Source organism: Stomoxys calcitrans, chromosome 2, assembly GCF_963082655.1.
Source record: "Stomoxys calcitrans chromosome 2, idStoCalc2.1, whole genome shotgun sequence".
Lineage (NCBI taxonomy): Eukaryota > Metazoa > Arthropoda > Insecta > Diptera > Muscidae > Stomoxys > Stomoxys calcitrans.
In genome coordinates, this window is record NC_081553.1 from 96,107,398 (window position 1) to 96,122,249 (window position 14,852).

Sequence of the window (14,852 nt, forward strand, 5' to 3'; positions counted from 1 at the left end):
ATGTTTGGAGGGAGAAGATACAATAATACCAAAATCATCATAGTTCATACCCAAATTTAAACAAGGCATGGTTGAATTAAGAAGTTTGGCCAGCTGATGGAATTTGTAGTGTGCGGCCTAATGTGCGACCCTAGCGACATCTGTTAGCGGATAGAAGACCGCCAGCGCCATCTGATGGTTTTAATTCGCCTCTGTCAACGAAAGAGACAGCCAGCTGACACCAATTGACAATTATGGCTACCACCATATGTTTTGTTGGTGCCCGCTGGAAGTCAAATTTGATGATGGAGGCGAATCCAAGCCAAGCCGGCCGGTGACCCAAGGAAGCTTCTTTCTTTTTTCGATTGGGACTTGGCAGCGTACGGAGGTGGAGTGATCAACAAGAAAAATACGTAAAAGAAAAGACCAGAAATAAATTTGGTAAATGTGTTTTATTTAAATTCATATGAATGTGAAAAAAACGGATTTAAACAAAATAAAAAGGACAGTTTTTTTAAAAAAAAAAAAGAAATAGAAAATTTGAAATGCCTGAAAAGTGAAGAGACGATACATAAAGAGCCAATTGAAATGGTAACGTAAAAAAAAAAAGAGAAGAAAAACTTTGTCAGAAATCTGAAATGAAATGAACGTTAAATACCTGAAAAAAGGAATATATTAAAAACCTGAAAAGAAATAGAAATTAAAATTAAAATAAACAAGTGGACATTTCAAAACTAAAAGTCAAAAACATAAAAATCAAAATCCACGCCTCCTCCACCTCCACTGCCGCACAAAGAAGAAGGCTTCCATCACCAACCGCTGCATCAACAACCGCCACATCGGCTACCGACACCCTGGTCACCGCCACACTGGTCACCGCCACATCCGCAACGCACACCATCCACCAGCGAGGGATCCAGACGCTGTTGCATTCCCCAGCGTTCCTAAGGTACTCTTTTTAGTTTCTCCAGACTAGCAAACCAAACTGCTTTACTGACGTTCGACCCTTGGACTGCTTTATTTTTGTTTAAAAAAGGGTTTTTTTGTATTAAAGTATACAATCGAAATAGATTAGGTAGGGGCAACATTAGTGCTTTTTTTTTACTCACCCGTTGTTTGGGTTACAGGCTATAACCAAACATGAGCTCATGGTTAGGTTAGGTAGCAACGCAGTTAAAGGACATTTTCGTCCTCCAATCAGCCGATGTTGGTCCTACGGTGCTAAAAAGGTAGCACAACAAAAAAAAAGACCCTAAAAGAAACATAGAATACTTTTTTAGACAAGAAAAACAGACTGCGACAAATACACTTAAAACTTGACAATACTCACCGAAAACCAGACGGACGGACCGACGAGAACTTGAAGAGACCTTATTGGCCGCAGAGGCCAGCATCAAGGCCGCAGTACCGTTTTGGCGATTCTTGGTCATCCATCTAGAGCTGACGAGGCGACCGACCCATTCTTCTGAAAATAGAGAAAAATTTCAAGATTGTTAATATTGTCTTTGTGAATGGCAATGTGTAGAAGCAGTGTTAACGTTTGCCTTCAAAATCTAATATATTTCATGTTTGCTTGAAAACGATTCTTTATATTCTAAATCTTGTTTTTTTTTGTAATTGAATTTTGCCTTTTTGATTATTTGTTTTTTTTTTACATTATTTACCATGTGAATATTCTTTTACTTACTCAATAAAATACTGAAATCTGTACAAGAATGATTATCAAAAACACTTGCCTTGGTGATTTCTAAAGGATGATGGAAGGCTAAAGCATCGGAATATGGGGTAAGTGACTGAGCAGCGGCAAAGATAGACAGGTGATGGATTACGGGGTACCCTTAATATTACAGGACGAGGGGTGCCATGGTTGGGGTGGGCAAAGTCCTGAGGCGCCATGAAGGATTTTAGGCGCCAGGCAATTCCACAGCCGTAATGTCCTCCAGGTCGTTCCAGTGGGTGTTTTGTTAATGTTCTATTGTCGTCCGTTTCGTACCACCGACAGCTGGTTGTTTATTTTGTTTTTTTTGTCACCTTGCCAGAGGGTTGGATTGGCAAAGAACCGCGCCCCAAAGACTGAGCCAAAAGCCGGTGCTCGAATGCCAGCGACCAGCGCCCGCCAGTCCGACTCCTCACTCCAACGGCAACGTGGACCCTTGGGTACACGACAAAAAATGGCGCCCGCAACATGGGGCCCGAGCAATCGGGTTGACCGTTTCAATTGTGTGGCTGTTAATATTTGTGTTTGTGGTTTTCTTCTATGTTTTGCGTAAGTCCCGACAGCAGTTTGATTATAAGACAAGCTAGTCGAGTGCGACGTCTAAGCTTGAAGAGGCACTGATACTTTGTATTAACAGAGTGTCGTCCAAAGCCTCCATGGGAAGTAAGTCTGGTGTCGAAGTGGCTGTGAGTCCAGATGAGCCATGCGACTTCCTCGGGAGACAATGGTAGACACTTTCCACCTTCTTCCACAATAGTTTTAAAGCCAATAGCCCAAATTATGACTTTCTGCCTGTCCGTCCGATTCCGAATAAATTTAAATCCTAGCTCCTGTGAGTCCTACATGGTAAAGACTTGCAAAGCTTTATGTAGTCGCCATGGAGCACAGTCCGAAGGCAGCAGTCACGATCCCAATTACCAATCAACAGCAATGGACAATATAGACACCTGAAAATTTCAAGAATGATTAATTTTTGGAGAAATTGATTGTTTTGAGTGTATAGCCATTACCTGTTATGTGTGGAATTGCCAATTTTTATCAACTGTTTATGAAGCCGCAGCTGTAAGTCACTAACCCCATCCGTGATAACATATTTTGGATACGAACCTAGAAGGATATAATAGAAGTTAGTTCTTTATTTTTTGAGTTTTTGGGGTATTATATTTTGAATTTGCATCATTGGATTTTTAGTTTTTAAATGGTAGTCACTAGAGCGAATAGTTATTCCATTGAACCTTCTGTTCCGAACAGCCTTCAAATGGAAACGACAACTACGTCAACAACTACAACTACACAGGCTACAGCCAGCACAACAACAACAAGCGTAGCCAACGCAATGATGGTCACTTCAGCCGTTTCAAGCCCAGCTGTGTCAGTAACACAGGTGTCAGACACATTGAATTCGACGCCAACTACGCCAGAGTTCAGCAGCCTGACAGCCCGAAATATAAACCTGGAGAGGCAAGAGGCGGTAAGGCAAAACCAAGAGGCCAGGCGTGAGACGCATGCAGACGAGCATTTGCAGCACGTTATTGATTCCGCGATTGGTGTAGGCCAAATGGAGATGATTCGTCTGCTCGGCGAGAAATTAAGATTATTGGTGCCACAACTGGTACAGCAGAGCATGGCCAACTTAAACAGTGCAGCTAATCGGAATACGTTGCCAAGCCCAGTTCAAGCACGTGCAGAAGCGCAGGTTATCCAGCAAGCCCAGGATTTGCCTAGAGCCCAGCCCGGAGCTAGTGACCACCAGCAACCGCTTAACTACATGGGTTCGAATCAGCAACAGCCAGCGCCACATGCTTATGCACCTCCGTCCCAAGGATGGTCGCAACCCCAATATCAAATGGCATCAAGTAATGCTTACTTGCCGCATGAGCAACCGCTCGACCGATCGAGGCCACTAACGCAAACGATGGGGGTAGGATTACCTCCGTCGCAGCCGGCATATGGGTACCAGGCGCAGGCAGCACAGTCACCTGCAGCTACATACCGGAGTGCAGCGAGAAAGTTCGATGTCGAGAAATGGAGGCTAAAATTTGATGGCACTTCGAAGACGATTGGGGCTGAAGATTTCATGTTCAGACTGGAGCAGTTAAGGGCCGATTACCAATGCGATTGGGAAGAGATTCTGGTGAAGTTTCCCCAGTTCCTAGAGGGGCCAGCAGAGGACTGGTACTGGATGCAGCGCAGACTAGACCACATTCGAAGCTTCCCAGAACTCAAAGAAGCTTTCTTAGCCCAATTCAGAAAATTTGAGAGCGATTTCGATATCCAGCGTAAAATGATGGACCGTCGACAGGGTGCCCATGAGTCTTTCGAAGAGTTCTGCAACGCCATGCTGCGCTTGCGCCACCAGCAGAGAAAGCCCATGGATGAGCAAGTAATGGTGGAGATGATGAAAAGCAATCTAAAGCCACCTATGGCCGCCTTAGTGTTCCCCATACGTATGTATGGCCTGCAACATTTCCGCGAGGAATGCAGGAAAGCAGAGTTGCTGCTAAGTAACCAAAGGCAAGCGGCACAAGCGCACAGGCAACAATTCGCACCGCGGGTAAACGAGCTGGAATTTGAGGAACCACCCGAAGAGCTGGAAGTTGAAGCCATCAGTCGACAAGCAAACTACGTGTGCTGGAACTGTAAGCAAAAAGGGCATAGCTTTATGGACTGCCCCTCCACGACCCGAAATCTGTTCTGCTATGGGTGTGGCATGGAGAACGTAGTCAAGCCGAATTGTACCAGATGTAGGGGAAACCGATATGCGGGCACGATGAAGGGGGAGACGCGCCCGAACAACATGAACCCCCAAAAGGAACCCAAAAACTAGGCGAGGAACAGACAGGTTCTACCAAAATAACTATTTTAAGTAATAATAGCATTAAGGGTGGTGGTGAGAATATTGAATTGAATATTAGACTTAAGGAAATTAGGCCATGGCATATCAGAATGCAGGAATATAACGAAGCTCGAGAGAGGATATTTGCTGAAGAAGTTCAGCTTGAAAGGAAAAAGATTGTAGAAAAGGTGACACGTATAGATAAAGCTAGAGAACGTTATAGGCGAAGGAAAGCTCTCAGGCAAGAAATTGCTTCAGCCACTTTGTACGAGGGCGAAGATACAAGGCTCTATATGCGCGTAAAGATTGCAGGAGAGGAAGTAGAAGGTTTATTGGACAGCGGTGCCACCGTTACATGTCTAGGGAAAGGGTGCTTGGAGTTGGTGGAGAAAATAGGGCTGCCCATATTTCCATATAGATCTGTCATTATGACCGCCGATGAGACTCCGCACGCGATTGTGGGGCGCATAAGGGCAAAGATAAAAGTGAAAAAGTCTGAAGAGGAAGTTACATTCTTTTTAATACCAACTTTGGGTAAAGCGTTATACCTTGGTGTTGACTTCATGAAGAAGTTTAAACTAGTAGCCACCATTGAGAGCTTAAGCTTGGAGGAAGAAGAAGACAAGCCGAAAGACCCATCGCAACACTGCTTGAGGAGTGAAGAGAAGCTACGCCTAGACGAGGTCATCTCTATGTTTCCGTCATTTGAGGTGAGGGGCCTGGGGAAGACACTATTGGAGGAACACAGTATCGATACCGCAGAGGCTGAACCCGTCAAACAGAGGCATTATCCCGTATCTCCTGCCGTTCAGCAACTGATGTATTCGGAGCTGGATAGGATGATTGCCATGGGAGTCATTGAGCAGAGTCAAAGCCCGTGGAACAACCCGGTTACCTTGGTGCGCAAGGGCGCTAAAAACCGATTGTGCCTCGATGCGAGGAAGCTCAATGCCCTCACGGTAAAAGATGCCTACCCACTTCCGAATATTGAAGGCCTGCTGAGTAGGCTGGGAGACACGCATTTTATCTCGAGTGTGGATCTGAAAGATGCGTTCTGGCAGATCCCTCTCGAGATAAAAAGCCGGGAGAAGACGGCGTTCACCGTGCCGGGAAGACCCTTGTACCATTTCACAGTCATGCCTTTTGGGCTGTGTAATGCGGCCCAAAGGTTATGTCGATTAATGGACAAGGTCATCCCAGGGCATCTGCGGGAGCGAGTGTTCGTCTACTTGGACGACTTACTCATAGTGTCACCCGATTTCAGGACCCATTTGGAGCTGTTGGCGCAAGTGGCGAAAGCCTTGACGAATGCCGGACTTACAATCAACGTTGCCAAATCGAAATTTTGCTTTCGGGAGCTCAGATATTTGGGCTACATTGTCGGGGAAGGAAAATTGAAGCCAGACCCCGAGAAAGTGTCCGCCATACTGGAGTGTGACTACCCCAAAACTGTGAGGCAGGTCAGGAGATTCACTGGCATGACCGGATGGTATCGCCGATTCATCCCGGACTATGCGACAATAGCAGCACCGATATTCCAAACGCTCAAAAAGAGTAAGACTTTTGCGTTCGGTGAGGAAGCCAGGGTGGCCTTCCGGAAATTGAAGGACGCACTCACCCAAAGTCCCGTTTTACGACATCCTGATTTTGCCAAGCCGTTTTTCGTCCAGTGTGACGCATCGGATGTGGGAATTGGGGGAGTTCTCTTTCAGAAGGACGAAGATGGAGGCGAGCACCCGATTGCCTTCATGTCCCAGAAATTAACACCGGCGCAAAAGAATTACTCTGTGACCGAGCGTGAGTGTCTGGCTGTGGTGATGGCCATAAAGAAGTTCCGACCCTACATTGAGCTAATGCCATTTACTGTGATTACGGACCACTCTTCGTTGAAGTGGCTAATGTCCAACAGAGAGCTCGGTGGGAGATTGGCTAGATGGAGCTTGTTGCTCCAGGGTCACAACTTCGGCATAGAACACCGCAAAGGAAGCCAGAACGTGGTGCCAGACACTCTATCGCGATTGGATTTGGAGGAGCTATGCGAAGAATTTGCCAGCCTTGTGGATCTCGACGCAGACGAGTTCAAAGATGACGAGTATTTGGACAAAATAAAAACTATCTCCGACAACGGAGAATCATTGCCAGACCTGATGGTTAAGGACGGCCTCATCTACAAAAGGACAATCCCTGTGACTGTGGACATGCCATGCGAGGATTATGTTTAGAAGCTATGGGTTCCATCACGGTTGACGACAAACACCATAGCAAAGGCACATGAACCGACTACGGCGGCACATGGAGGTTTCCATAGAACTCTGAAAAGGTTACGAGAGCTGTACTACTGGCCAAACATGAGTGTACAGGTCCGTGATTTCATAAAGAGGTGTGAGATCTGTAAAGGGGCTAAGCCCAATTATCAAAATATGCAACAGCCTATGGGACCAGAGTACAAAATAGACAAACCTTTTCAGAAGATTTATGTAGACTTCCTAGGGCCGTACGTCCGGTCGAAGGCCGGTAATTCATACATTTTTATAGTCCTTGATCACGTCACTAAATTCGTGCTGTTGAAGCCCATGTCCAAGGCCACCTCGAGAAACGTAATTAAGTTTTTGACCGGTGAGGTGTTTCACAAATTTGGAGTTCCAGAAATTGTCATGTCGGACAATGGAAAACAGTTCGTGGGGAAAGATTTTTCCAACTTCTTAGACGTGCATGGAGTAATTCATTATAAGACTGGACTGTACTCGCCGCAGGCGAACGCATCCGAAAGGGTAAACCAGTCGATTTTGGCGGCTATTAGGTCTTATTTGGATGGCGACCAGAGGGAATGGGACCAAAACCTAGCAGCTATAGAGTGTGCTTTGCGTTCATCTGTGCACTCGGCAATTGGAATGACGCCTTATTTCGCGCTTTTTGGCACGAATATGGTGACACATGGAAGTGTCTATCGCTTGGCTAAGCAATTGTCTTCAATGAGGGACCCAGAATTTAACGCTTTGCCCAAAGCTACTCATTTGGAGTTAGTCAGAGAAGAAATTCGAAAGAATCTCGAAAAAAGTTACAAAGAGCGGTCTACAAAATACAATACCCGCGCGCGAGAGGTAAAATTTTATCCAGGCCAGGAAGTATTTCATCGCAACCATCAACTTAGCGATTTTGGGAAAAACATAAATGCCAAGCTTTGCCAGAAGTATTTGAAGTGCAGGATTGTGCGGGCAATAGGCCGTAGTCTATACGAAATCGAAAACCTAAACGGCAAACCGATAGGGGTCTATCACGCAAGAGACTTGAAACAATAATGGCAACGACACATTTTCACACTCTAACACTCACAAATGGTCAAGGGGTTCCTTCTGAGCCACATGTAAAAAAGAGTGAAATTCTTTGGCCAATAGAGGCAAATTTTCGGTTGACAGCTCACACAAGCATTAAATCACTCACCTGAAATTCCATTTCCGTAGCTGGGAGTTTCCAATATTAAGCCATGGTCTAATGTAGGTTTAGTTAGTTTTAGTTGTACCCTATGGGGAAATAGGTTAAGATATGATAGATATGAATTGAATTACATACTCACCTGTGATAGATAGCAGAGGAATTAAGTCCCAGGGATCTCTATAGCAGTAAGGAACAAGCTGTAGAACAGCCGTCGTCTTGTGGTAAACTGTAGCATAAGATGACCTAAATGAATTAGAAGAGAATTTAGATTTGAATTGTATTTTATGATTTATACTTAACTTAAGTGGTGATCGTTGCAGAGGTCCGAATGATTTTTGCCTCGTGCCCATATTATACCTCAGGTTCATCTCGAATGGTGGGTGTGTGTGTGTGTTCAAGGCAGTAGTGGGCAAATATACAAGTGTGCGTATATTTCCAAGCCATGGGCTTACATCCTTGGGCGAGTGCACAAATTGTGCAATGGGGTGTATATTTGCAATTTTTGATTTAGGGTGGCGCTGTAAAAGGGTGTTAATACTTACCATGGACTTACCCGTATGGTCCAGGTGAGGTTGTTGGAGTGGACTCGTGGTCTTACGCTCTCGCGAGTGCTGAACCGCCAAGAGGGGTCCCGTGGTGTGATGTGCGCAAGATTACGCGCTGATTCGTGCTACTTCTCTCTGCCAACCTCTGGGGTGCCTCGACCGCCGGAGAGCTCGCTGTCAACCTCGCAATGGGTGACCCGTCTTTCTATCACTATGGCATCTTGGACATGGAACGCGAGTTGCGGCGGAAGGCGTTTTGTCCGGACGAGAGATTGTCATCTCTCGATGCCGGCCCCAGGAGATCACTCAACCACGGTAGAGCCTCTTGACGACCTCGGTGTATGTCGGGTCGACCCGTCTTTCTATCGCTATGGCATCTTGGACATGGGGCGAGGGATGCCGTGGTGAGTGATGAGAGGCGGCTAGGAGAAGTCATAGAGGATACACCAAGGTGCACCATCTATTTGATACTTACCAGTTCGTTTATCTTGGGCACACCACAGCGTTAGACCACAAATGGCATGGCTCATGCTCTCAAGCGAGGCAGCCGTTGCGAGTTCGCAGGTCCATGACGTGGGTTTCCTGGAAAGATAGACAAGAAGAAAAGATCAAATTAGTTATGAAAGTGGTTTGTTTTGTTTGAAGGATTTTTTTTGGATAAATTTCTTTTTCACTTTAGTGTTTTTTAAGATTTTCTGATATTTTAAAATTCCCTCCTATTGGCCCTGATTTTTTTGTTTTTCGAATAGAACACGCAATTTTATTTTAGTTTTTCATAAGTTTTTTTGCTTGTTTTTTTTTGCCAGCTTAAGGAAAAGACAAAAACTTTTTTGTTCTGCATTTCTATTTAAAATTTTGTTTTCGGCTATATTAATATCGCTCCGTTTTCAGAGAAATTTATTTTTCTTTGTTCCGTTTTCCTTATTTTTATTATTATTTCTTTTCTTTTTTTTTTCAAATTTTCACACAAAATTCTTAATTTTTTTTTGTTTTTTTCATTTTCTTGGCAGAATTTGGTTTTTTCACATTTTTCGTGCATTTTTGTAATTTTCCTCATTGAGTTATTTTCCATAATTTCCCTTCTTATTAATTTTCTTTTGGTAACTTTGCCGAACTAAGTTCACTTTTGAGTTTTTATATCAAGACCATTTTCTTTTGTGTAGAACCATGACACTTTAAATTCAATCACAATAGCGTCACTTCACCTTTTTCGTTATGGCCACCGAAAATTTTTGAGGACATTTGGTTTGAAAGTCATTGAGTCACTTCTTAGTACCCCCACCACCATTCATGAATTGAGTGGCTTACACACAATGGCAGGGGTACCGTACGATCATGTGATTTCATTATAACACACGCACTCATATTCATGGAATCACGCACACTGTCACATAATGAACCGTTTCTTTTACCACGTTGGTTGGAGTTTTTTTTAATTGTGGTTAGGATTCTTTTTTATTTCACCATTCGAACCGCAATTATTTTCACTTTACCTTTTTTTTAAATTTTTTTTTCCGATTTGCAAGGCGTTTCATTTGGAATATTGTTTTTTCACCATTTCATTCATGAAATCAGATATACGCCGACGCCGGTGATTGTGTTTGCCGGTTTGTTTCTTTCAATCACACACACAGGGCTCAGAGCACATTTAATTATTTTTGCATTGTTTTTTTTTAATTTTTCACTACCACTGGCGACAAGGGGCATGTGGCATTGATGATTTCTTTTCATTTTATTTATTTTGTGGGCCAGTACGTTGTAAAAGGCGTAGTTTTTGTTTTTTTTACTTTGCCGTTCATTGGCACACACACACAAACACTTTGGCCCGCCGGTCACAATTTTCTTGTTATTTATTTCTATAATGTTGGGCACGCACTTCGGGACACTGAACAATCTTTTATTTTTTATTACTAGCTTTTGATTTAACACATTTTTTTTTTTACAATACTTACCTTTTTTTTTTTTGCTTTGTTGGTGAAAATTATTTCCCGCGTCGTCCGTCTGCTGCAATTGCTTCCAATTAATTTGATGAAGGTATATCCGTAAGGTATAAAAATGGTTAACTCAAGGTATACTAGTTGAGGAAGACTTACACATTATTAATGGGACCTACACACAGTGAGATAGGTTTGGCGTAAGGAGCATATACACTTTATGGCATGGAATACACTGAGAGAAATTGTTATTTTTCTCCCTCCCATCCTTTAACAGTGATGTTCAAAGGATGGTTGGGTTTGTAGTGTGCGGCCTAATGTGCGACCCTAGCGACATCTGTTAGCGGATAGAAGACCGCCAGCGCCATCTGATGGTTTTAATTCGCCTCTGTCAACGAAAGAGACAGCCAGCTGACACCAATTGACAATTATGGCTACCACCATATGTTTTGTTGGTGCCCGCTGGAAGTCAAATTTGATGATGGAGGCGAATCCAAGCCAAGCCGGCCGGTGACCCAAGGAAGCTTCTTTCTTTTTTCGATTGGGACTTGGCAGCGTACGGAGGTGGAGTGATCAACAAGAAAAATACGTAAAAGAAAAGACCAGAAATAAATTTGGTAAATGTGTTTTATTTAAATTCATATGAATGTGAAAAAAACGGATTTAAACAAAATAAAAAGGACAGTTTTTTTAAAAAAAAAAAAGAAATAGAAAATTTGAAATGCCTGAAAAGTGAAGAGACGATACATAAAGAGCCAATTGAAATGGTAACGTAAAAAAAAAAAGAGAAGAAAAACTTTGTCAGAAATCTGAAATGAAATGAACGTTAAATACCTGAAAAAAGGAATATATTAAAAACCTGAAAAGAAATAGAAATTAAAATTAAAATAAACAAGTGGACATTTCAAAACTAAAAGTCAAAAACATAAAAATCAAAATCCACGCCTCCTCCACCTCCACTGCCGCACAAAGAAGAAGGCTTCCATCACCAACCGCTGCATCAACAACCGCCACATCGGCTACCGACACCCTGGTCACCGCCACACTGGTCACCGCCACATCCGCAACGCACACCATCCACCAGCGAGGGATCCAGACGCTGTTGCATTCCCCAGCGTTCCTAAGGTACTCTTTTTAGTTTCTCCAGACTAGCAAACCAAACTGCTTTACTGACGTTCGACCCTTGGACTGCTTTATTTTTGTTTAAAAAAGGGTTTTTTTGTATTAAAGTATACAATCGAAATAGATTAGGTAGGGGCAACATTAGTGCTTTTTTTTTACTCACCCGTTGTTTGGGTTACAGGCTATAACCAAACATGAGCTCATGGTTAGGTTAGGTAGCAACGCAGTTAAAGGACATTTTCGTCCTCCAATCAGCCGATGTTGGTCCTACGGTGCTAAAAAGGTAGCACAACAAAAAAAAAGACCCTAAAAGAAACATAGAATACTTTTTTAGACAAGAAAAACAGACTGCGACAAATACACTTAAAACTTGACAATACTCACCGAAAACCAGACGGACGGACCGACGAGAACTTGAAGAGACCTTATTGGCCGCAGAGGCCAGCATCAAGGCCGCAGTACCGTTTTGGCGATTCTTGGTCATCCATCTAGAGCTGACGAGGCGACCGACCCATTCTTCTGAAAATAGAGAAAAATTTCAAGATTGTTAATATTGTCTTTGTGAATGGCAATGTGTAGAAGCAGTGTTAACGTTTGCCTTCAAAATCTAATATATTTCATGTTTGCTTGAAAACGATTCTTTATATTCTAAATCTTGTTTTTTTTTGTAATTGAATTTTGCCTTTTTGATTATTTGTTTTTTTTTTTACATTATTTACCATGTGAATATTCTTTTACTTACTCAATAAAATACTGAAATCTGTACAAGAATGATTATCAAAAACACTTGCCTTGGTGATTTCTAAAGGATGATGGAAGGCTAAAGCATCGGAATATGGGGTAAGTGACTGAGCAGCGGCAAAGATAGACAGGTGATGGATTACGGGGTACCCTTAATATTACAGGACGAGGGGTGCCATGGTTGGGGTGGGCAAAGTCCTGAGGCGCCATGAAGGATTTTAGGCGCCAGGCAATTCCACAGCCGTAATGTCCTCCAGGTCGTTCCAGTGGGTGTTTTGTTAATGTTCTATTGTCGTCCGTTTCGTACCACCGACAGCTGGTTGTTTATTTTGTTTTTTTTGTCACCTTGCCAGAGGGTTGGATTGGCAAAGAACCGCGCCCCAAAGACTGAGCCAAAAGCCGGTGCTCGAATGCCAGCGACCAGCGCCCGCCAGTCCGACTCCTCACTCCAACGGCAACGTGGACCCTTGGGTACACGACAAATTGTCAAACTCCAGAGTTGTATCCAAATACAAATAGAACGTCAAATGCTTGATTTGGATTTGAAACTTTTTTTACATTTTACATTTTTTTTAACATATATTAACGAAATCAACTATACAACCCTGTGAGAATGTTCAAATTTAAAATCCAAACAAAGCATTTGACGTTTTAGTGGGATTTGCATATAACTCTGGAATTGGAAAATTTCATCAATTGGGCTAATGAAATGATGAATGAAATAAGTTTGCCTAGCAAAGTACCGTCCAAAGTGGATTTAAAAAGGTGGTCTGACGCGAACAGCTGCTAACAGCCGGGCAGGTTTGACGGTATTAAGATGTGAGATTTTTTGTTCGAATTCTCTTTATTGTTATCTTCTTGCTCGCATATTCTCTACTCATGTATACACAAATTTCTTTGTGTGTGGGTCAATCAGCTTGATGACAAGGTGGCGTATTGCATCATATGATTTATGGTTGTTGTACAAATGAGACCACCGTAGTTTGTTTTCCCAGGCACGAACCTCTAAAACAAAGATCGGCCTTAAACATGTAATTTAACTGGTCTCTTTGCATTACCCTCTTCCAATGTACCTTGGCTTGTCGTAGAGCAACGATCCGGCATTTGAACAATGATATGGCAATACCAACAAGTTGTCAAAGTTTGCAGCGCTTTTGGCTTGGCGTTTTTTTGCCATTCAAAAAAAAGGATAGTAAAAACAAAGCATAAAATGGGTAAATATTTTATTTCTCTGGCATTTAAAAATTTAGTTTTAACTAACCTCTGTTACAGATGAAAAGTTCCAACAAATCTTAAAAATTAAACCTTTGCAAGAAACAGTTGCCGCTTATCGTAACTCCACGGCGGATTATTATCGTAAAATAGTGAAAAGAACTTGTATGGCGGAATTAAAAAATCTGGTCAATGTGGAAATGACCGTTGAACAGGTGGAGCCTAAACTGCCCAGCAAGGAACTGATACCGGCAATACCTTCTGCAGCAGAGTTGAGTAGAACAAAGGCAAACATATACTGTTACGGCAAAGAATAGTGCTAAAATGATTTCATGACTTTCAGGTTGATTCACTTCTCAAGGAATGCCAATTTGTCGAAGAAGGCATGCGCTTGTTGAAATAAAAAAACGTTGATATGCTCAAGCTTCTTTAAGCATAACTTGGTTAAGACTTTTGTAAATTAGGCTTAGACAGTCACAAGTTGGTTTAAAAATCTGAAAGTGGTAAACACAGATTACGTATTTAAAACCAATCATAGCTTACTTAAATAGTTTCTTTTTCTCATAAAAATTTTACCTTGAACACGGGAATTATTGGTTTCTTTTGAAAAAGTTTGCCCTTAGTTCTTATAATTAACAGATAACGAAAATCAAACTAAACACAAAAATATATACATATTTATTACTTCAATAAATTTTAGAATATTTTTATAACTTACATTCTCTACCACTTCATTAATACGTACGTCATGGATATTTGATGAGGTAATAAATGAGTTGCTTTTGCCCAGTAGCTTCTTGACTTGTAAATGCATGCCAAAGTCATAACAATATATAAAAGTTTCTGCCAGTGCAAAAATAAAAGAAATATTAGCAAAGAATTTAAGCAGCTTAGTTTAAATACTATCTTGCCTGATTCTACAATGGAGAGCAAACGCCATAGGAGTGGCACCAACCACAGCAACAGAAATACTTCCATATATACAAGACGAAAGGAATGATTTAGATGCAACCATAGGTAACAGCAGCATGTTGTTGCAAAGAATACACAGTGTTGGCCCACTTCATTTTTCTGTTTTGCAAAGGTTTTATTGACCAGCTTTATTTGTACAGCATCCGAACCATATTCATGTACTTCCAGGCGCAGATTAGGCTCCTTAATGCCTTCGTACAAATGTGTAGTGGAATGAAATTCATAAATTAAGGGATTAGTTGTTGAATCCATTTGTACTTTTAATCAATGTTAATATAAAAAGTAATACAAATCAGCTGTTCTCTCGAAGCCAACTGCAAGACAATTGAGGAAATGTCAAATTCTTGTCTCACATGCTT

At 42.2% G+C, this 14,852-nt stretch overlaps 2 protein-coding genes across 3 annotated transcripts; one reads left to right on the top strand and one right to left on the bottom strand.

The window, feature by feature from the left end:
• The first annotated feature begins 13,456 nt into the window (after positions 1–13,456).
• Positions 13,457–14,238, top strand: LOC106095797 (uncharacterized). The gene is made up of 3 exons (XM_013263165.2): positions 13,457–13,523; positions 13,582–13,808; positions 13,865–14,238. The coding sequence occupies exons 1-3, from the start codon at positions 13,520–13,522 to the stop codon at positions 13,922–13,924; spliced, it is 291 nt and encodes a 96-aa protein (XP_013118619.1). The 5' UTR covers positions 13,457–13,519; the 3' UTR covers positions 13,925–14,238.
• Positions 13,518–14,828, bottom strand: LOC106095796 (phosphatidylinositol N-acetylglucosaminyltransferase subunit H). 2 transcript variants are annotated; one of them, XM_013263164.2, is made up of 4 exons: positions 14,433–14,828; positions 14,267–14,364; positions 14,098–14,175; positions 13,518–14,015 (listed from the first exon to the last, which is right to left on the bottom strand). In XM_013263164.2, the coding sequence occupies exons 1-4, from the start codon at positions 14,743–14,745 to the stop codon at positions 13,941–13,943; spliced, it is 564 nt and encodes a 187-aa protein (XP_013118618.2). In that variant the 5' UTR covers positions 14,746–14,828; the 3' UTR covers positions 13,518–13,940. The 2 variants fall into 2 exon arrangements, with proteins under 2 accessions (XP_013118618.2, XP_013118616.2); XM_013263162.2 differs by having other exon boundaries at positions 14,240–14,364.
• Positions 14,829–14,852: the final 24 nt, after the last annotated feature.

Coding starts and splice junctions, on each gene's coding strand:
- LOC106095797 (XM_013263165.2), top strand. Junction 13,809..13,864: donor CAGAGTTGAGTAGAACAAAG/GCAAACATATAC, acceptor CATGACTTTCAG/GTTGATTCACTTCTCAAGGA.
- LOC106095796 (XM_013263162.2), bottom strand. CDS start 14,745: ATGGATTCAACAACTAATCCCTTAATTTATGAATTTCATTCCACTACA. Junction 14,365..14,432: donor GCTCTCCATTGTAGAATCAG/GCAAGATAGTAT, acceptor TTGCACTGGCAG/AAACTTTTATATATTGTTAT. Junction 14,016..14,097: donor CAATAATTCCCGTGTTCAAG/GTAAAATTTTTA, acceptor TACCACTTTCAG/ATTTTTAAACCAACTTGTGA.